This window comes from Parasteatoda tepidariorum, chromosome 3 (assembly GCF_043381705.1).
Source record: "Parasteatoda tepidariorum isolate YZ-2023 chromosome 3, CAS_Ptep_4.0, whole genome shotgun sequence".
NCBI lineage: Eukaryota > Metazoa > Arthropoda > Arachnida > Araneae > Theridiidae > Parasteatoda > Parasteatoda tepidariorum.
In genome coordinates, this window is record NC_092206.1 from 2588838 (window position 1) to 2613441 (window position 24604).

The following is a 24604-nucleotide window of genomic DNA, read 5'->3' on the forward strand; positions in this document are numbered from 1 at the left end:
AGCTCCATTATCATACACATCAGACCATTTCATTTCTTCCAAAAAAGAAAAAAAAATTGAAACTTGTTTTTCAATATTTTTTATTTTGCAGAAATACAGAATACATCCATAGTTGGCATAAATAAATGTTTAAAAAAATGTACAATTCAAACTAATAACAGAATAATCATCAGACATCACACATAAATAGAAGATTTATTTTAAATAACCTGCTCAGCAGACGAGGATAAAAACAAGCATTTTGTGTGTATGTACTCCAACCCATGTCAAAACGGGATTTCAGAAATAGCGAATTTTCTTTTCTATAGTAGAACATTAATTGTACAAGCCCAAATGAGCTCAAAGCTAGTTTTTTTTTAAATCAAAATTACTTATTACAAATAAAATAAAATGAGTTTCAGAACTTTTTTATTTCTTCAAAAGTTTATTTTATTGACTCTTTTGTGTAAATAAGCAAAATGATGTTCTTTTATCATCGTGCCAAAAGTGATAAAGTCAATAAATAAAATTTAAAAAAAAAATAGATAATGAGCCTAAGTTGTTTAGTTGCTTGGGGAAATAGTCATAGCTTGAGTATACAGTGAAATGTATTCATTCCTTATTTCAGAAACAGACGCTTAAACGACTGAGGCACATTATCGTATGTGTTCTATTTATATCCACGAATAATTTATTAAATTGTTTTGGTTGAACAGTTTATTTACTTAAAAGATGTCCAATTATGCTAAATTCAAAGCTGCTCAAATTCACTTAAGAGAAGCCTCATTTACAGATTCCCCCTTTTTTTCCCTAAGATTAAATTTATAGTGTTCCATTACACTAGGGTTATTCTCAAAGTTTCAAACAACGCGCTCTAAAGTGTTTTTCATTCAATAATATTTTTTTGTTTAGTTGATAAGGTTGAACATTAACATAAAATAAATGAATATTGCACCTGGCAACATGAAAATAACATAACACACTACACTAATGACATGTTAAGTGAATAACGATTCTCTCTTAATATATTTGAAGAAATAACATTAATATTTCAAAAAAGAAAATGCATTTCATTCGCTTGTCTAAAATAAGTAAGGTCGATTTTTCAGGCAGAAATTTTTCATGCCATCAATAAGCTCTTTTAGTGAACGAAGTGCAAAATAGATTATCTTTGATATACAAAATGAGGGACAGTTACCAATTTTATCCTTTATTTCTCATGATTGCTCTTGGTAAATACTTTTTCAAGTCCTTTAATTTCTTTTTCATCTGAACTCAATTTTTGAAGAAAAAAAAATAATGCAATTAATTAGAAATCACGGTATCAAAGCTCCAATTATTTTTTTTAATTTTTCGATTGAAAAGACCTTTTTTTAACAAAGAGTTTTTGAAAATCGAATCAGTATAGTTTGTTAAATAAAAGCTAAATTGATGTGATTTGAAAATATCTCTCAATAGTCTTTCCAATTAGATATTGTTGCAGTTAGTTCGAATGTTCGAAAAGGAATGTTAATTTAATGTGACTAGGGTGGATCTCTCATTCTTCATCCCTGAATTATTTTCCTTTTTTTTCATTAATTAAGAAGTTTTTCTTTTAATTAACAAATGCTAGAGTTGCTAAACATTTCACAGTAGAATTTGAAATAATATACTGGAAGGAGGAATAAAAGTAACATTTGAAATTTGGAGCCCTGTAGAAATTAACTATTTTTGTTGTTCTTTTAAAGACCTGTAAAATGTATATTTACAATATTTTTTCTTCTACAATAATAGCAAAATGTATACCATTTTGACATTCCCTTCAGGTGGATTCATTCATTGAAAAATAACCGTTATCTGTGTCTTTTAAAATTTACTTGGGAAAGTTCAAAAATTAAATGTGTCTGTAATTCATCAAGAGCTCCACGAACATGGGTTTTAGTAAAATTTTTGATTTCTGTTTTGGTCTTAAAAAATTGCTGATATTCACAAAAGACAGGGAATAAAAAAAAAGGGTGCAAAAAATAGCACACATGTTTTCTTCCGTATTGAGTTTGTTAGACAGGCCTCTTGCGACATTTCCTCATACTAATTATCATGGAAAACCTGCAATATTATTTTAGTTCGCATTTGTTCAAAGTTTATGACACACAAAATAAAATGAAAAATTCTTCTTTACTCTTATACCCATCCAATACCTCTGTTGGCGTCACTGTTGGTACTACCGCTTACTTTACCAGTAGACGTGCTCGGCCAATTCACGTGACTGGTAGAGGATGCACTATAGCTGCTTGGCCAAGCAATGTTTCCGCCATTACCACTATAGCCATTATTGTAACCGGAAGACTGCTGGCTGTACGACGAGGCTGATGGAGATTGCTGAGATTCGGCTCCGTAACCACCCTCTGACTCATCACCCTCATTTTTACCGTAGCTGTAACCTCCGTCGCTTTGTCCATATTCTCCTTGCTGACCGTAACTACCTTGTTGACCACCTTGGCTGTAGCCACCTTGTTGGCCACCTTGGCTATAACCACCTTGTTGGCCACCTAGGCTGTAGCCACTTTGTTGGCCATCTTGACTGTAACCACCTCGTTGGCCACCTAGGCTGTAGCCACCTTGTTGGCCATCTTGGCTGAAGCCACCTAGGCTGTAGCCACTTTGTTGGCCATCTTGGCTGAAGCCACCTAGGCTGTAACCACCTTGTTGGCCACCTTGGCCGTAGCCACCGTGTTGGCCATCTTGGCCGTGGCCACCTTGATCCTCCTGTTGATCTTGACTGTATCCAGCAGCACTGGCTTGTTGGGCTCTCCCATAGGTGGACTCCCATCCTTGGTAATCGCCACCTCCACCACCACCTCCATATCCACCTTGCCAGTCACCTCCTCCTCCCCCATAGGGTGAGCCTTTATTGTTTCCACCCTCGTATGGTGAACCCTTGTCGTTACCACCTCCGCCATAAGAACTGCCTTTGTCGTTACCATAGCTCGGTTTCTTTATGTAAACACTGAAATTAAAAATATAAAATCCATTCATTATACAGTTTTATATTGTTTTACAAAAATTAAACAAAGACGTCATTTTTAAAATAAACCAGAATCTACCAAAAAAACTTAAAGCTGTTTTTTGAATTATTGTTGTTGTAGTTCATTAATGTCGCATTAGAGCTGCATAATGGGCTATTGGCGAAGGTCTAGGAAACATCCCTGAGGATGATCTGAAGACATGCCATCACAATATTGATCCTCTGCAGAGGGATGGCACCCCAGCTTCAACTGTCCGACGATCTGCACGCGAAGTCGAGCACTTTACAGTAGAACATTTCAACGAGGACCCATACCGCACACCCTCAGTCCCTAAGCAAACTAATCCAAGTGGTGACCCACCCGTACACTTGACGGCTACCAGTGATGCTCGACTTCGGTGATCTGCTGGGAACCGTGTCTAAACGATCAGTCCACTGCGGGACAGATTTGGTCACGGTCACTGCACGGTTCACGGATAATTGACCCATGAAAAAGAGAAAACGATTTTAGCGAATTCAGGTTTTTTTTTATAACATTTATTATTCAGTGCTGGATCATTAAGTTTTGTATGTCGCATTCTAGGCTGATAATAAAATTAGAGTTTTGTCTATAGAAAATCCTCACTTTTTTTTAATGAAGAGCGTTTGTCTAAATGATTGAAAAATAACTACATTCATAGAACTTATTTATGAATTTTAATTCTTTTTTACCAGGAATTTATCTAAATAGTACAACCCAAGAAAACAGACTCATTTACTCATTGAATAAATTTATAGTTAAACCGTGTGTTTCTGAAAAGTGTTAACAAAATCGTTTTGCTTAAAAAGAAAGCCTTAATTATGGACTCATTGAATTACTGGTAATATTAACTGCGCTTCTGAAGTTTTTTTTAAATTCTCTTTAATTATAAAACAAATAATGTAAAAAACAAAATTTTTAAAGTCCATTCCTACTTAGGGTCAACAAAGAAAAATATCATTTTAGTTACTTTTTATTGAATGATTACAATTTTTACTCCCATATAAAACTAAAATTATATCATTACATTTTCATTACATATCATTACTTTTTTAATACTTTGCATATTTTTAATGCATTTATATAATACTATTATAAATAATGTAGTCTCTGGAGGGCTTCATTTTCTTATAAGTTAAAAATATAAGCAAAAATGATAAAATACTTCAATTTTTTATAATAAGAAATACGCAAATAACTGTTTGAAAAAAAATTATCTCTATTTAATTATGTGACGATACGATCAGTTTTATAATTGAAATTTAAAATAATTTCAGAATTGCTTGAGAGTCGTCATCATTTCGCTTCATGATACTTTAAACTAAATTAAATTAAACTTATTTGAAATATATATTAAATTGGAATAAATTTAAATTAATCCTTATGTACTCAATACTTTTTTGAATGATAACTAATTTCATTCGAATAAATATTTAACTACATTAAACTCAGACTCAACGTTCCGAATTAAATGGGTTGCTAAATGCTTACAAGAGATGCATACGGTCTTAAAATTGGAAAAAAAAACAATAATGATGCTAAATGAATAAATAAGAAAATAAAAAGGAAGGAAAGAATATAGAGTGGATTATTTCCAGGAGGGATGCGTGGTCACGCATAAAAAGCCACGAAAGTTCATTCGGTGGTTTGTCGACATAAATACTGAGGTTGAGAAGATAGGTCAACATCTCTTCATCAAAATAAGAAGAGAAGGACTTATTTATTTATGAAGAACACAGGTGTGATGATCTTTATGCCTCATTATTTATTTATTTTGCTAATACCTATAAAATTCTTGATAATAAATTCCTTAGACCAGTGGTTCCAAGTTTTTTCTGGTTCCCTAAATAATCGTCTGTCTCTTGGCAGAATCTCGATTTACATTAGCAGTTGTATTAAATTACAGTCCCTGACTAAATTATCAGAAACACTGTAAGATTCTATGTAAAATCTTAATTACTCAGGTGATACTCTATACAGCTTTATAGTTCTTACGCGGTTTGCACTTGCTTACGTTCGTGTATCATTGGGTTAAATTAGACAAGATATATAATATAAATTCGACGATAGGATAAACTAGACTATATATTATATAAATATAGAATATTTAATATATCAGGTATTATATTATTATATTATAATAATGAGATCAAATTATTAAGCGCACTGTAGTGTTTTAATCATGACATGATTTGCAAGCGTTTATAGGCAATACTTTTATAGTTAAACATAGATATCATGGGTTTTAATTCGGGAGATTTTTGATATGCTTCCTATTTGTATTTATTTTTAACGTATTGCATTACAATGTTAAAAACAATCGATACACGAACGTAAGCAAGTGCAAACNTATTTGTATTTATTTTTAACGTATTGCATTACAATGTTAAAAACAATTGATACACGAACTTAAACAAGTGCAAAACCGACATAAAAGCTGTATAGAGTATCACCTGATAATTAAGATTTTACATAGAATATAATAGTGCATCTAATAATTTGGCTAGGGCCTATAAATTAAAGCTGACATGTTACATTGGTATCATTAAACTTGCTTCGGAAAAGTATAATTAGTTCAATTAAAACCATCTCGTTTCATAATTATCAAAATTATGGAATATTTTAAAATAATACGTTTCTCGAAATATATTTTATTAAAACGAATTTCAAATGTCTGCAGCTTTTTTTGAAGCTATGTTCTTCTTCGTGTGTGTGTTTTACTGCACGTCTCTGTAAAACTATGCTAAGGTAACCCTGAAGAAAGGGTAAGATTTGTTTCTCTGCGTTGGCATCATCAATGTTTGTGGAGCATTTCTATTTTATCTTCAATTCCTCTCCTTCATTTTAAAAAATAAAGTTAGGAAAAGAAAACAAATAGGGTTACTTTCTTTTAATTTTACATAATAAATTCTGCAGATTTTACTATACCATTTAAAAAAAACTAATTTCATCTTCACAACTAAACAATGGGAAGATATCTTTTCCATCAGAGAATCTATCGGAATCTATAGAAAATCTATCACAGAAAATGTAACGAGAATGACGTATTCGAGTTGCAGAATCGAGTTTCTAGGGGATCATCTGCATAAAATTTAAAGGTATTGTATTTCTTATCGGTAATTTGACGGAGTGACTATTGCACCTGTTAAATAAAACTCACTGTTCTACTGTGCTCACACCCATCATCACAGAGTGGAATCTCTAAAAGGGCTGTAATATAAACACGCCTTTAAATATTATTTTTTTTTTAAAAGAAAGTATTTTATGAAAAGCTTAATCTAATTATATTTTTGCGTAATTTATTTTTCACTCACAAATCGTTTTATTAAGAAGTTTTGAATACATTTGTTAAGCTAAAAATTTCTATTTTGTTTAAATTTTTTCTATTTTGTATATTCAAAGGAACACTGATATTATTAAAATGACAATTGAATTTAGAAGTTTATGATTTAAATTTCAAATATGTTTATAGGTTAATGCTAATATTTAAACGTGAAAATTGCTGAGTGGAATCAAAATTTGAACTAATTATATTTTAAAATGACTTCACCTATTATTCATTCTTTATAATAATAAGAAAAACAATTCTGAATTATTTAATTCAAATTGCCAAGCGTTATGTTTTTCCCGTGCAAAATCTTACAAATTTCACATCCGTGTTGTTTTCATCAAAATTAAAAATTATTATGCAAACTGTTCATAATATAAATGTATTATGAATATTTTCAGAAACATAAAGTTATAAAGAGTATCATAACAAAAATATTAAAATAGCAAAAGGAAGAAAATATATTATTTGTTATTATTAATAATGTATTTTCTTTCATTTTATTTCATTAATTTATTTATTATAATTATTATTATTTTCTTGGTGCTATGGTTAATCGAAAATTTTTTGACTTGCAACGTAGCCATTGATCCAAAAAAAAGAAAAAAAAAGGATTGGTGTCATAAAAAAATATGAGCATAATGATAAATGCTATTAATTATAGTACTCTCCTTAGTGCAATGCTAAAAGGCGATAACAACGGTTTAAAAAATTATAATTTACACTGGGGTAGTGCCTTCTAATATGGTATTAATATAGACAAAGCAAAATATATCAATACAATAGTGTGAGGAAGACTCAAGAAAACTTCTTAAGCAAAAAAGAACACATTAAGTAATAAATATTACGTTAAAAAAAAACAGAAAATAAAATAGAATGGCAAAACAGAACGAAACACAAAACGAAATATATAAAGCGAGAAACGATTTCAAATGAACTTACATAAATGGTTAATTTTCAAGATCAGTTATTAATTATATCAGTAATTTTATCAGTAATTATATCAGTTATTAACACTGACGATAAAAAGGAAGGGGCATCGCATCTGACGTTAAATAAATAAAACATTGAGTCGCTGTTTTATTCATTTAGCGTCATTGACATCGTTGACACCATCAAACATTGGCATCGATTACACTAGATAAATAAAATAAAAAACATTGAGTCGATGTCTGTTTGATTTACGAAGTCATTCAGAATCTGAAAGAAATAAATGGATAATTCATACTAATATTTCCTTTTCCAATAAAAAAACAAACAGATGTTTTATTAATTAAATGTTAAAACAAAAAAAAGTATAATGTTAGAATTTTTTTTTTAAAATAAAAATTAATTCCTTGCAATTTTTTTATTAAAATTTCATTTAAAATAATGACACTTTTTGCAAGTAACTACAAGGCTCTTAGCAATCTCAAGAGCTGAGACATTTGCCTCCGACTTCCAATCCCTGTGTACAACCTAATTACTCTAAACTTAAAGAAGTTGATAACTTTTAGTATGGAAATCATCATAAACAGAACAATACAAAAATACTTTATTTACCATGACCCATTTTATTTAAAGCTTCTTCTTTGTCCACAAGTAGATTTCCTGGGAAAAATTAAAACTTATTTTATAATTTACTTAAATGTTACATTTTCATTAGCTATGTAAAAAAATTTAAATTTTAATTAATTTTCAGATGCTTACAAACATTGTATTAACCCACTGACGGTTCTGCACGTAAAAAGTCGCATTTTAACCTNACTTGAAATTACTATGTATAAAAAACGTAGAGGGATGAATATTGTGGAGATAGTAGTTATCGACAATGTCAACCTTCATTTATGAAAAGTATATTCAAGAATCGAGTTAACATGTCTTATAAACTAGGGAATTGGAATTGTATTTTTTGTAGTGGTAGATACACTGCGGTACTCCCCCACCAGAATTTTATCTGTGATAGAATTCGATGAACGGATACCACTAGTTAATCCATTGCTGTTTTGTGATTAGCCGGGAGAGCTGTATTAAGATCACCGTACTATTTGAGTGCTGAATGTGAGAGGTGTATTAACTTCACGATCGTAATCACTCCTGTGTTGCCGTTAGCCTTCGAGTGTATGCAAAGCGACGTTGTTCGTGATCGAGACGAGACTGGGTAGCAACAACGCAAGAAGGTGGATAAGGACACAGTCACAAGTAGCAAGTCAACTGTTCAATGTGGACAATCCATCGAAGTAGGCGTGTTCAAAGGCATTTCTGTCAAGGCAGGCTTGTTCACGTCACGTCTGGGTCACCAATGTGGGAATCGTTTTAAAAGCAATGTCAACGTTCATCTATGCAAAGGTACCCCACCATAGATTTAAATTAACATGTCTTATATACTAGTGAATTGGAATTGTATTTTTGTAGTGGTAGATACACTACAAATAAAAAATGAGCATTCGATAATAAGTTTGAATATGATTATTTACTGTTGACACTGTCATGACAGAGCTAAAATTTGACATGCTGAAAAGACTCTACTTGAACTTAACACAAAGTTTTTTGTTTTTCGAAATTCAGATTTGTTCGAAAGTTGTTTCCAATTCAAGTGTTTTGCAATTTGTTTTCTTTAACTATTAATTTATCCATTGTTGTAGAAAAATTTATTCGTCCTCATAATGATGTCAAAAGTAACAAGAACAAAAAAATTAATAATTAAAAAATTAGATGTTGCCAGAAGAGAGGAGACGACGCGATTATACAAACGAGCTTCAGCGCTGTAGTAAGAACACGCTATAAAACAAAACCCCTCTTTTTACGCTTTTACTTTAATTTGCGCGTCTGTCATCATAAATATTAAGGGGTTCCGGAAGAAGAGAAATCCTGACTCAGTATTTCACAGTGAGCTAATAGCCACAAATGAAGGCATTGACTCTCTTGAGTTTCATCCCCGTGGAAACGAGATATGGGTTCTGTCTGATAGCAGAAGTGCACTTGACCAATTGGCAAAGCGTGAGAGATAGAGCTGGAGTCTCGATCTTGAAGGAAATGAGCATTGCGGACATTTTGGCTAAAGCTGGTGCTTGCGAGGCCTCTGCGTCGTCGGCACCCCTCACCTTTTTGGAAATCTTCTCAAAAATAAAACACAAAAATAAGACCACTTGGAATGTCCCCCCAAAGCACCCATGGTATCCGACCTGGAGGTTCCCTGGTCTCAAGGTTTTAATAGACAGGAACGTCCGCTTTCGAAGTAGTCTCCTTAAATCAATGAAAGGATCCAAGAGCTTTGAAATTTGTATCAACTGTTCTTCTGACCAGGCTTCGCCTCACCACATCCTTGAGTGCCTGGGGCTCACCAAACAGGATTTAGCAGATGATCCATTGACGGTGTTGGACTTTCTGAGGGTGTATTAACGTCATGGACCTGGTCTAGCACTGCTGGCCAATGAGGGTGCAACGACAACAACAAGGGTTCAAACATTCGATCGATATCCTGAGGAACCTATTAGGACCTTATTTCGACCACCCTCCATATTCTGAGGGTTTAAAATCCGTCAAAAAGAAACATATGTTATTCAGAGAAAGAACGTTTTTGTGTGATTTCGTAATTAAAAATATGGTTGCCACTCATTACTTAGCGCGTTCCCTATTTAGATTAAATCCAATTTAGAATGTGAACATCCAATTATTAGATGTAAAGTTAATCAGGTGATCCGGTATTTTTAGCCGCATTTTACATAAAATTAAGATTAGAGTAAGCTCCTGCTTCTATTTTAAAACTAAATCTATGTATTAGAAATTGCTTACAAATCCACAGATAATAAACATTTAAATAAAAAGTAGGTAATTTAGATAAAGAGAAAGGTCTCATCATCTGATTGAAGATGAGAGGAAAAGAAGGTCATCCCATTAATTCGAATCTTCTTTTTTTAACATTTTTCCGCCGTTATGCCTCATGAAATGAGAATGATGTGTTAATAGACTGCGACATCCGGGACATCATCATCACTTATTGAATGCCGAATCAAATCAAATCAAACCTTACTTCTTCTTTTTTTTTTTAATACTTGTTGGGTATTTTTATTTCTGTTATAGTTAAAAAGTGGTCTGGGACACAAAAACCATGAAAAATTTGATGTTTTTAATACATTTTTTTTAAACACTAAACATACCAACACTTAACATCGAAAAATAATAATAACAGAATATTAACTGTATATAATTGTTAGAAAAAGTCATGAGTCAAATGTGCAAAAACGATACGATGCATTTTCGATGCAAAAGTTCTTAAACGGTCATTTGATTAGTTTAGTGTTAAAGGAATTGTTAGTGAAAAAACATTAATTAATTTTCAACATGAATTCAATAAATCATCTATGGAATTGATAACCCGCCTTTCGTTGGGATCTTGGCCACATATTCAATTTCGATAATGTGTAAATTCTTCCCCCCCCCCTGTCACGTGAGCTCCTCTCGATGCCCAGGAATCTAATTTCATTCATATGAAAGTCTCTCCCCTTGTTAACGACATCAGTTCCACATTATCTCTCATTAGTGCATGAAAATGCACTTTGGCTCAATTTGCTTCTCTTGACCACTGCGGTTTTTATAGTTTTGTTTTTCCATATTCATTTACTTTTTATTTTCTGTTTCATTCTCGGCTTTATTTTTCAGCTTCAATTAATCGCCTAGCTTTCCTTTATTTCGAAATGCATCAGAATGAGTGGTCAAAGCATATCGACTTCCAATACTGTACAGTCTCTGGCTAAATTACTATACGCACTCTAATATTCTATGTAAAATCTTAATTATCAGTTTGTTTGCTTTTACGTGGCTAAAACTGGTTTACACTAGTTTATGTTAGTGTATTAATTGGTTAACATTGTAATGAAATAATTTAAAAATAAATACATAATTTAATAAATGCAACAATTTAAAATTAAAGATCATCCATGCCTTGCCCGGGATTCGAACCCAGAACCTTTCTGATGCAAGGGCAGTTCCCTAACCCCTACACAGGCTGGTCGGCTAGAATCTTATAGTGCGTTTAATAATTCGGTAATGTAGATTATTTTTTTAATAATTCCCCCCCTTATAAACTAGGGAATTGNCCCCCCCCAAAAAAAATTAAATTTTTTTTTTCTGTCCTTTCTCAGAAAAAAATAATATAAAAAATAAAAATCAATAACTATAATTTCCGTTTAGGATGTTAAGTTTTCTTTAAACATAAAAAGAACGTGAGATCAATAAAAAACAAAGTTCCTAAGAAATAGTGTCCATCAAAAGGCTGAAACAAATAAAAATGGAAAGAAGGAGAGATGAAAACGATAGGAATTGCACTTACGGAACTGGAACTTCGACCTTCTTCTTCACAATAATCTGTTTGTAGACCGGAACTTTGACTGGATAGTGGAACGGCTTGGGAACTTTGATCACTTTGTGGACTGGAACAGGTATGTATTTGGGTACCTTCACTGGATAAGGAACAGGCACCGGTTTCGGAACAGGCACCGGCTTGTAGATGGGTACAGCCTCAGCTTTCAGCACTGGAAACGGTACTCCTATGGGCACCGCTTTGGGGACTGCGATTATTTTAGGCACTGGAATAGCCTTGGGCACGTTGATTATCTTCGGGATCGTTTTGACCACCGGTACTCGATAGGGAACAGGCACATAATTTGGCACGTGAATCGCTTTGGGGATCGGAATATATTTGGGTACCGGATAAGGTTTGGGTACGGCTACTTTGTGATAAACTGGTACTTCCTTGTGCACTACCTTGATTTTGGGCTCTGGTGGATAGTTGTTGGCTTTCACAAAACAAGTAGCGATCATGAACACGGCTACTGAATAGAACAGCATGATTGAAACCTGGAAAACAAAACAAAAAATATTTATTAAAATGAAACACTTGCCTTCCAAGTATGCATTCTGTTTTTGTTTTTTATCTCTTTTTATGTTAGTTCATAGAAACCACTATAGGGTTAAATACATGGTTATTTAATTTTATTTTATAACCGACGTTGAGCAGCCGACCCAATTGTTTTGGGTTGACAACTACTAATATTCAACTCCGTAACCTTAGCTGTTGAACAGCAGTGGTAGAGAACTCCTGGATCGAATATTGGGAGAAATGTGCCTACATGGAGGACTTTTTGAGGGAACTAACCCGCATTTGCGTTACATGGAGAGGAAAACCACGAAAACCTTCCACGGTTAGCCTGACAGCAAGGGAACTCTAACCCATAATCCGTCTACTACTGAGGATATTTCACGTCTGCTTTGTGGTCGGTGCAAGCCAGATGCGGAATTCGTAAGGACCAGCCATTGCCGGGATTTGAACCGCTGGTATTAAAATATGCATATCATTTCAGAACATAACTTCTGCGCTTAAAAACAATAAAATAAAATGACAATTAAAAAGGAAGTAAAAAACGAGTGTTTTGTCATGAAATGTATGTAGTAACAAAAGAAGTGTTACACATTTTTACTAATCAGTCTGAGTATAATTTCGAGTGATGAATACTCCGTTCGTCTTCATTTAACTCTGAAATACGTGTGTTGCATTGTTAAACAGTTTCTTTAATTCATTTTAAAGTTGGTCAGTCCCGCAGTGGACTGATCGTTAAGACACGGTTCCCAGCAGATCACCGAAGTCAAACATCACTGGCTGCGGTCAGTGTGCGGGTGGGTGACCGCTTGGGTCAGTCTGAGGAGGGACCGAGGGTGTGCGGTATGGGTCCTCATTAAACAGTTCCACGAGTAAAGTGCTCTACTTTGAGTCCTGGTCGTCAGGCTACCGAAGCAGGGATACCATCCCCTCTGCAGAGGATCAAAATTGTGATGGCATGTCTTCGGATCATCCTGAGGGATGTTTCCCAGACCTTCGCCAATGGCCCATTGTGCAGTTCTAGTGCGACGTCAATGAACTACAACAACAACAGCAGAGTTGGTTTTGTTAAAATTAAGTAAAATTTACTTCCATTTTGCTATCACGCATTGAAGGAGTTTAGCACCCAGAATTTTCGTTAAACCTATTCTTTGTTTCATTTATTTTGAATGAACTAAACTCAGTGGCGCGACAGCCCATAGAGGGCCGAGGCCTACTGTGCCCATCTCAGTTTGCTTGACCTTGGGCTCTTATTTTGAATTATTTTAGGTCAAAATAAGTGATTGCATTAAGTATTTTAATAGTTTTTGGTAACGAAATACAGCATCGGACACATATCTCCCTTTTTGCCTTAAAGATTCCAAACACGTCTCCCTTCTAAGCAATAATTTTTTTAAATTTGAGCGCAGTCTAAGAGAAACAGTAATTTATCAGTCAAATTTATTTAATTTACAAAATCAATGATCTTAAAATTTTTTGATTATAAATGAGAAAAAAAATTTCAAAGTATTTTTTTTTCCTTAGATTTTATATTTTAGAACAAATATAATTCCGAGAATTTAACAGATTTTTTACAATTTAAAAATATCAAACTATATTTTTACTTGTAATTAGAGTGTAATAATAATAAAAATAATTATATGTAAAAGGGACACCGTTGTCTGATCTGTAAACGAATTAACCAATTAAATACCACTTAAATTTGAAAATATTGAATGAGAGGAATGACATTCTTATATCTTAAACAATCTTTAATTAATGGTGCTGATCGATGTGATTCACGTTTCATTGGCATTTTAATTTAAATACATTCAACCGAAATATTTAATAAATAACGGATTGATTCTGAATATAATTAGAGGTTTCCAAACTATTAAAAAGAAGAAAAAAACTATCAGCTTTCGAAACTTTGTTCAATCTGCGACGGTGTTCCTCTGAATAACATTTAGTAACTACTGCTTTAAATAATGATGTGACCTGTATAAATAAATAAGTAAAATTAAGGCAAAATATAAAACAGCGCGTCTGTTTATAAATGCACTTCCACCCAGCTCAGCTTGTTTTAATTTTTCGTTGCCAATGAAGCGAGCAAAAGAATGTCATCGGTTTTGTGATACTATACTACACATTAGTAATTTTTGTAAAGTGTTTTAGAAGTTTAGTTTACAGTTTTAAGCATTTGTTTAATTCATTCATTTAATGAATTAATTTTAGTTTTATGTGAGAGAAAAAATGTCATTATTTAATAAAAAGTAACTAAAATAAAATTTTTCTTTGTTCACCTAAGTAGGAATTGACTTTTGTTATTTATTTATTTAGTTATGTTTTTTTTTTTTTGAAGTTATACTTCTTATGCGACTTCCAACAAGGTTGCGTTAAACGTTTAACGCTACATTTTTATTGGTCGGGAAATCCAGTTTTCCCTCATTCATTTCCATATTGTTTTGGTTCTCACTAGCATAAAAGTATTGTTTTTCTATAAATATTTTTGTAGTTTGATTTGATACACATATAATTTAACAGGATAGCAATTTTTTATTTTCAAATTTAGTGGATAAAAATTGTAAAAAATGAGTGAAAACAATCTCTTGTGAATATCAATTGATTGTTAGGTTTTCTCTTTTGAAATTACATCATGACGCATTCACATACATTATTAATACAAATACATTTTCCACGGCGAGACGATGAGGCAACCAGAAGCACTTCCTCTGGTTCAAGAGGTTCACGAGGGAAAAATGCACAATATTACCGTGATTACAGAGCACGGAAGCGAGCGGAGCAGGAAAAAGAGTCGTTGAATAGAACTAGTGATCCTTCTACGACTGCTGATTCTTCTACAATTAACGTTGCAGGTTACGAAGTTTAACTTCTTCCGCGCAGAAGGACTCCACGCACTATTTTTTTTTTTTTTTTAATATTACTTATTTGAACGTCAACGGATACTTAGGTCGCACCAGATCGAATACAAAGTTAGAAAAATTTATAAACATTTTTTTCAACGTATTAAGTAAAGAATTTTAATTTATAATATAGGCATCCATTTTATACAAAGAGGAGCAGTCATCCTTAATTATTTCTTTTGCATTAGCTGTTAGTGCTACAAAAATAGAAAAAGAAGACAAAACCAATTTAATCTTGCTCTCAACTATTCACCAATTCTTAAATTATTTTTTTTTTATATTCAATAAAATTAAACAAAATTTTTGGAGTACTTTTAATTAATAACAAAAACATCATTTTAAAATTTGAAAAACGAAATTGTTGAGAATTGCGAAAGATATGAGCATTTTAAGTCATCCTTTCATACTGCACATGAGCAAAAAACATTAATTTTCTGTTTCCATTGTTTTGTTTTGAATTGCAAGTGGTAACTTTTGAAAAAAATTGCCGACCGGCCTGTGTAGGGGGCAGGGAACTGTCCTTGCATTAGAAAGGTTCTGGGCTCCAATCCCGGACAAAGGCATGGATGTTCTTTCCTTCTCTGTACCATTAGTCCACACTGTGGGAGTGACGTTGGCCCACCTAATAGGATGCCTCTGAAAAAGAGGCCAACAAAATCGTCCTGTAAATGCCTGAATTGGCGGATGTTAACACAGGTGGGCATTGGAAAAAAAAACTTTTGAAAAAAAATTTGATTAGAGTTTCTTTAAAATTTAAAAAGGTTTCTAACCAATATTTTTAGCAGTTTTTATAAATTTTGAAAAAAGACACTGCATTTAGAAGAAAAAAAAATGTTTTCCTTTGGTTTGAAAGTTTCATTTCATAACTCCCGCAATATTTAACAAAAAAAAAATTCGTATGTAAAACAAAAATTTTCATCCAAAATGCTTTTATGTAGGCATTTGAATCGACAATAGTTTACTTCATGATGAAAAACCTTATTTTTTATTTGTTTAATTAAATAACTTTCGTTAAAAAATGTGATCCTAATCTGGAAATGAAAAATTTAAAAATCATTGAATCTCACTGTTTTCGTGGTTCTAATTAAAGCTCATAGATATATATCTAAATAGATATTATGTTGACTTAAAAAAATTACATTAATATTTTTTTTTTTTTTTTTTTTTTTGGTTTGTTATCGTGTTTCTTACCCACAACACTTCAGCACATTTCAAAAAAAATATTTTATATTAAATTATTTTAAAATAATTTAATTTAAACGAAATAAATTAATAACACATTTGAAATTTAAAAATGTTTATTTTTATTTCACCCTTCCCCAATTTATTGAAAAAATCGATTTGTATTTCGTATTTTAAGCGTATATGCCAAATATGAAGAAATTGTTTTTTTTTTTAAAAAACAGAAAGAATAAGAAAAAAAGGAGAGAAATAGAAAGAAGACACTTTTAAGCATGTAAATAATATTTCCATGACTAATTAAACAACACTTTTTTTAAAAAAAGCGACGACTTTAAACATCGATTCATTAAACAATTAATAAAAAAAAAACTTGTTTAAACAATATTTTTTTGTAATGCAAGAATGGGTATTTCTACAACATTGAACAATTAAATGACACTTACCTTCAAATGCAAATTATTTCCAATCTAGGGTTTCACACAGAAAAAACAAAAACGCACTGACAGGTAAGTAGAGATCATCTCTAAGGAAGATCAAAACCAGAAGTAGAACTTTAAATACGGAGATAACTTTATTGACCTAGATTGCGAGGGACGCCATCTATCGTATACTTCAAGAAGAGTGCCCCCGTCGATTTTACTTTAACCCCGTAGCCTGGAATGTTTCATATGGGAAAAGGAACTGTTTTTCCTTTCTCTAAGATATCGAAGAGGAGGCGGTGCCCTCTCGCTTGGTGACGAATTTGCTTTAACAATTAGAATACATCATAATTGTGAGATTCAAGATTGGAACTCGACAAGAATCGATCTCAGAACGTTTTCAAAAGAAAATTACTTTTCTAGAGGGAATAGCTTGTTTTCTCGATGGGAGATGTGCTTATTAATTTTATCACGCGCAGCTGTGAGCCACTTATAAAGGCAAATCCTGAAGTGTCTGAGGTGGTTAAATGATCAGCTATTTATGCTATGTTTGCTATATCAATCTCATTAAAGAGTAAGAACTTATGACAGTTATAGAGTCCATTGAACTTATGGTACTAAAAATCTAAAGACTCAAGATACATCTATTTAAATGGCTAAAAAGAGAGAGAGAGAGAGATTTTTTTAAAAATAATCTGCAAGAAATTATTAAGCTCATAAATATAGTGCATCGGTTATTGCTAAAATTTAAAGAAGTAAATGAACCCTGTTCCCAAATCGGTTTTCGTCAAAAAAAAATTTGAAAGTCAGTGCAGGGCCGGGATAACCTGGTTGAGAGGGCACTAGGCCCACGTCCAAGAGTTCGTGGGTCCGATCCCTGACTGACCGAAGACTCCCCGTGTAGTAAACGGTGACTGATACACGTTAACTCTGCCCAGTCGCAAAGTCCTCCATGTTCCCATAACAAATCAATACCTCTGAGGGTACTGATTCAGGAGCTTCCCTGTCCTCTGGATTGGGTTCAAAATGACAAGGCTACGGAATTGAACATTAGAAGTCGTAAATCCAAAATCGGGTCGGCTGTTCAACGATGGATATAAAAAAAAAGTCAAGGCAAGCGGAAAAAAAATTGACAAAGTAGTAGATGTAAAGTAAAACAAATGAAACTATTTGATTATAGTCAAAATTTGCAAAAGTGCATACACCTTTACGGGAATTTACTGCACATAAAATATAATTCTTAGCTATATTTTCCGAAATAAGCAGTGCTCAAAATAAATTTTTTAAATGAGTTTTAAATTTTTAAAAAGTTTTAAAATTTCAATGAGTTTTAAATTTTTAATGAGTCTTAAAATTTTAATGAGTTTTAAATTTCGCAATGACATATGTAAAAAAAAATTATATTTACATGAATTTGCGAAAGTGACAAAACTGAGAAGAAAATTCTTACACGAATTTAATCAAAAAGACATATACTACTGAAGTAAAGAGCACAAAATAAAAAAACACATCACCCTGAATAACTTTTGATCTAACTACCGGATCTTCACGTTCTAGGATTCATTCTTAATGGTTTGAAGGGGTGACTTCAAATATGCTAAATAATTATTGCTAACGATATTTTTTGAGTTGCGAAATCAGACACAAAAACATACTTTTTAAACATGTTAATAAAAATAATTTTTTTTTCGACAAATTGACCCTCAATATACAGGGGGTCGCAGCAATCTAGGAAATATGATCGTAGTTAGGTCGGACGGAAGGTTCAAATTTTGATCCCCTTAATGTTTATTTTATTTTTTGCTAATTTTGTTATATCTCAAGAACTTTTTAAACGAACAAAAATATTTTTGCGCAAAATTATAAAAGTCGTTTACCAAAATATTCTATAAAAAAAGCTTTTATCAAATAATTAATTATTTTTTAATCAGAAGAATTTTGAGCAGTAAGTTACACATTTTTTAACATCAGAATTTAAATTCAGATACAAAATTTTAACGAAGTCAGTCAAATAGTTCCTGAGAAATCAAATTTTAAAGAACTCGTATTTTTAAAACTCAATTTCTCAGGAGCAAATCGACCGATTCCTCTCAAAATTTGTATTTTGCCACGAGCAATTACATTCTTTAAAATGATGTAAAAAACTATATATCTTGCCATTTAAAACTTGGCGACTATTATTACAAATAAAATAATAAAAAATAATTAATATTTATTAAAAGTTATATTTTTCATGAAATTATCTTTATATGAACAAACAGTATAATTGTAGGCAAAACATTTCTTTAATTCGCTTCGAAAAGTTATCGAGATCTCGCGAAATATATAAGAAGCAAAATTAACATTAAGGGATCCAAATTTTGTATGTGACCAAAAGTACGGACTGTGAACTTAATACAGCTCTCACAATCAGCAAGAGTACGGTGATCTTAATACAGCTCTCTCGCCTCTCACAAAACAGCAAAGAATCCACAAATGGAATCCGTCATTGAATTCAACACAGCTATAAGGTAGTACTGTAGTGGTATCTACCACTACAGTACTCCTCCACCAGAATACAATTCCAATTCATATAAGACATGTTAACTCCATTCTATGTTAAGGTACCTTTTCATAGATGAAGGTTGACATTTTCGATAACAACACTTCACACAGCGTATTTTCCCCGTTTTTCGTAAACACACATTTTGAGCACTAATACGCGTTTCAAACAGATTTTGAAACTCACCCTATTTAAAGTTAAAGTATAAATAAAAAAAATAATAGACATGTTTACCTTTTTTATTTGGAACAATTATTTTGATTTAAAATACCGACTGATTTTGTCGACAGATTGAAGAATTTAAGTTCTGTACACAACCTTGGCCAAGGTAGTACCTAGTCCCATTTTTTTGTAGTTTTCAACAGCCATAGTAGGAACGCAATTTTTAAATGTTCAGGCGACAGCTACACTACAACCAAAGAGATGATTTTCAGCCATGCATTCTGAAAGGCAAATAGCAAGTTTCCTTAAGCAAAAAAAATTTTAGCGAAAATAAAATAATTTTTGACATTATTTATAACAGTGAATGTTAATTTTAATAGTAAAGTGGAGCCTGGTGGCTCAGGGAATAGAGCACTCGCCTTCCAATGTGGCGAACCGGATTCAAATTCCAGCTACGAAGGATAGAGGCAAATTTCACATCCGGCTTACTCTAGATTTGTCTGAACTCATTCAAATTTTAAAAATTACTTATAGAGGTGGAAAAGAATCTGTGACGAAAAGTTCCTCCCGCGGTATGGCGTCGTCTTAAAGTGAAATATTTCGTCCCTTCCTAAAAATTGATTATGCTAAATTTATTTAGATTAACTCTTCATTTCCAATGCAACATTTTTTTTAGCTGTGGTGGCCGAGGAGATAGAGCGTTCGCCTTCCAATGTGGCGAACCTGGTTCGAATTCCAGCTACGGTGGGTCGATATAAATCCACATCCGGCTTGCACACAGTGCTGACGTAAAATATCCTTAGTGGTAGTCGGGTCATGAGTTAGAGCACCCTTGCCGTTAGGCTAGCCTTGGAAGGTCTTCGTGGTTTTCCTCTCCATGTAACTCAAATGCTGGTTAGTTTGCATACAATACATTTTAAATACATTGCCTTTTAAACTTGTTTTGGATGATGTTAATACAGTTTTTTCCAAATATTAATTCATTCTTGAAATTCAATTAATTAATTTCAATTTTAAATGAGAGAAAAAATTTAAATTATTTAATAAAAATTAACTGAAATGAAAAAAAAAATTTGTTGACCTAATTAGGTATAGATTTTTAAATTTTTTTTATATTACTTGTTTATATTGATACCAGAAATGTATAAAAGTGTTCTCCATATCTAGTATCTTTCTAGAATAATATTGCTTTATTCGTCAGCAAAAAAAAATTTATTCATAAAAAATGTTGTTGTAAGAGTGATAGACTGGTAATTTTATATAAACATATATATATATATATATATTCCTTTGATCATAGTTTTGAGTGTATAAACGCTTGAAATAGAATGGTTTATATGAGACACTGAATTATTTTGCTTGTTTTTTAAAAAACAGAGTTAGGAAAATAAAATATGTTTTCTAATAGATGACTCATTCAAGCAGATAACGCGGAATTTCCTCCAAAGAATCTGATATTAAAGATATATTAAGACGGAAATAAAATTCCTATCTGCGCCTTTATTAAAAAATTTTGTTTTAATTTTGATCATGGTTAAAATAAAAATACGATTTTGGAATATTGCAGTAAAAAGATCCTTTCGTTTTTTAAAAAAGATCTTTTTTTTTCTTTTAAATTTTAATATATTTTCTTAATTAAAGAGGCGTAATGGCTAAATCAATAGTTTATTCCCGAAATCAGTGAAAATTCAGAACCAAACTAGTCTTCATAAATCATGGATGGCTGGAGATGAAAAACCATTGTCAGACAGAATCATTCATGAGTCGCACTAGAATATACATAGGGGAAGAAGTCTAGCTTCCATAGCCATAATGTAAACTCCATGGTTAGGTGTGGTCCCTCTGTATAAAGGAGATGGTAGATAGGTACTAGAACTTCACAATGGGCTATTGGCGATGGTCTGGGAAGTATCCCTATGGATGATCCGAAGATCGCAATTTCGATCCTCTGCTGAGGATATGGCTCTCATGCTTTGGTAGCCTCGATGAACTACGAGTGAAGTCAAGCACTTTACGGTGGAACAGTTAAACGAGGACCGATACCACTCACTTTCGCTCCTTGCGCAGACTGATCAAAGTGGTCACCCACCCACTTACTGACCGCAGTCAGTGATGTTTGACACCAGTGTTCGACTAGGACCCGTGTCCTCGCTATCAGTCCGCTGCGGGACCCTGACATTTAGGACTACTCATTATATAAGAAAAACCGAAGCTCACGACCAAACTTCAGCTATATATACACTGAGGACTTTGGGGATAACTTGCTTTGACAGCATGAATCACTGATATAGACAGCAACCACGTGACTTCTGGATATCTGTAATGCATAATTACTTCTCGATAGTTTAGTACAACTTGTCACGGGGTTAGCGTGGGTGTCATAGGTTTCCAAGTCAAAATTCTTGATGGTCCCATCAAAACATTTTGATGATTTATGTTGGTTTCAGTGTGATTCATGATGGTTCAGCATCAATTGATGGTCACCATCATTCAACAGTTTCCATTACGTGTTCATGGCTTTTGACATGCCAACTATTTTCCATCACACCATGATGGAAAATGCTACTTTAATACTATGATGGTTAACCATCAAAAGAGGTTTGAATGTCATGTACCGATGATCCGTGAGAGTTCATGATGGTTACAACTATACATTTTGGTGATGGTTTAATAGGAATTCTTGTTGGCTCTCAGGAATATGCCATCAGAACAATTTGGGTCTCTTTTATGGTGGACCGTCATAAATCAGTCAGAATTCCTACACTGGGATGGTGGCTGTTCATGATCGTTCCAACCTTTGATTTCTGTTGTTGTTGTTGTTGTTAATTTACGTGGCACTAGAGCTGCACAATGGGCTATTGGCGACGGTCTGGGAAGCATTCCGGAGGATGATCCGAAGACATGCCATCACAATTTTGATCCTCTGCGGAGGGGATGGCACCCCCGCTTCGGTAGCCCGACGACCTGCGTGCGAAGTCGAGCACTTTACGGTAGCACAGTTTAACGAGGACCCATACCGCACACCCTCGGTCCCTACGCAGACTGATCCAAGTGGTCACCCACCCGCACACTGACCGCAGCCAGTGATGCTTGACTTCGGTGCTCTGCTGGTTCAGCATGAACAAACCGTCAAAACAAGTTGTTATTCCTATGTTGAACTATCATAAATCAGTCCGAATTCTTACATTTGGGGGAGGATTACTTATGTTGGTTACCATCAAAAAATATAATGGTTCATATTGGAATTATTGATGGTTACCATTAAGATTATGTTGGTTCATCAATGGAAAACCATCACGAATTTTAACTTGAATTCTGATTGTTCTTCCATTAATACAAGTATGAATAGATTCTACTATGCTCTTGATGCAAGACAGCTTTCCTGGTCACCACACAAATTGATTGGCCCTATATTTTCTAGAGAATTTCACTTCTCTTAAACTGAGGAATAATATATTTGTTCTTCCGTACAATAATCGATCACACTACCCTAAAACTGAATTGTTTTATAGTTGGCTACATGTTTATTTAGACAAGACATTTTCAATTAGTTTTCTAACTTCGCTGCATGCTTCTTTCTGAGCTTCTAATGTCTTGCTTCATGCTTTTAGATCTAGCATTACATTACTTACATAATCACTTTTTTTCGGCTGTTCTCAGCTTAGTACCAGACACGTTTTCTATAGAATATGCTTTCGAAATATGTGTAGCCAAAGACTTTACAGAGAATATGGGCTAGTTATCGGTTTCAATTATAAAGGATGTCCCGATTAAAAAGTCTTGAAACTTAACTACAGCCCAAGCAATGGCTTCTTTCTCTACCTGCGCATATCGTTGCCTGTCTCTGATAAGTCTAGCAGTGATAAAGATACGGTTCCCAGCAAAACACCATCACTGGCTGCGGTCAATGAACGGGTGGGTGACTACTTGGATCAGCCTGAGTAGGGACCGAGGGTGTGCGGTATCGGTCTTTGTTAAACTGTATTACAATAAAGTGCTCGACTTCACGCGCAGGTCGTCGGGCTACCAAAGCGAGGGGGCCATCCCCTCTGCAGAGGATCAAACTTGCAACGGCATGTCTTCGGATCATCTTCAGGGATGCTTCCCAGACCGTCTCCGGGAGCTTATTCTGCAGATCTGTTGTGACGTAAATAAAGTACCTACCTGTCTCTGATAAAATTCGGGTTGCTTAAGTGTCCATTCTGCTTTTTCCTTTGACAGTTCTCCCAAACCTCCCTATGCTGACGCCTTAGTTGACACTTTTGTTTGGCACTTCGTTAAATAAAAAGCTACTGTTGATTAGATCAAAAGTAATTCAAGGTGTTCTGTTTTTTTTTTTTGCTTTGTTTTTTTTTGCGCACTGGGCATTAATGCGTATGCTATACTTCATAAATTTTTTTAAATCTATAAATGTGATAAAATAATTTTTCCTATATTTTTCGATGCATTAGTTTAAGCAATGGGTACAATCAGACCCTCTCTAGGGACGGTTCTAAAAATGTATCTTGGAAATTATTCTCGTCAAAATTTTGACATAAATTATTAAACATGATATTCTTTTACTTCTATTCGTGTACGAGTTGAATGGATTCAGTACCGAACTGTGAAGAAATACTGCAAAAAACTAGACAAAGCAAACACAATTTTTATGTACCAATTAAATTTAACTTAAAAAAGATTATTGAGTTTAACTAGTTGATTTTTTTCAAATAGAAAATATTTAATGGCCTTTGTTTATTTCTAAGCTACTTATTTTTTTAAATAAAAATCGCATTTTCTGCCATAATTCTAGCCTCGGAATTCAGGACAATTTATTCATTTAGCCGTGACGGCAATGGTGACGTAAAATATCCTCAGTGGTGGATGGGTTAGATTCCTTTTGCCATCAGGCCCCAGTGGAAGTGTTTCGTGGTCTTCATCTCCATGTAACGCAAATGCAGTTAGTTCCTTTAAAAAGTCCCTTGCGAATTCAATTTTCTCTCAATCCAGGAGTTCCCTTATCTTCTGGATTGGGTTCAAAATGACAAGGCTATGGAGTTGAGCATTAGCAGTCGTAAATCCGAAAAAATTGGATTTGCTGTTCAGCGACAGATGTAAAATAAAATAAAAATGTATTCATTTGAATCCATTAAACATCAATACCATTGTAAGACTTTTTTTTTATGAAATTTGAGTAATTTTAACTTTTGCAGCACCCCCATGGGCATTT

General features: G+C 33.3%; 1 protein-coding gene across 1 annotated transcript; it reads right to left on the reverse strand.

Moving 5' to 3' along the window:
• Window positions 1-63: 63 nt before the first annotated feature.
• LOC107440770 (uncharacterized transmembrane protein DDB_G0289901) lies at window positions 64-17206 on the reverse strand. The gene is made up of 3 exons (XM_016053795.3): window positions 16716-17206; window positions 11642-12168; window positions 64-2965 (listed from the first exon to the last, which is right to left on the reverse strand). Exons 2-3 carry the CDS (start codon window positions 12157-12159, stop codon window positions 2140-2142), a joined length of 1344 nt encoding a protein of 447 aa, XP_015909281.2. The 5' UTR covers window positions 12160-12168; window positions 16716-17206; the 3' UTR covers window positions 64-2139.
• Between the last annotated feature and the right edge of the window lie 7398 nt (window positions 17207-24604).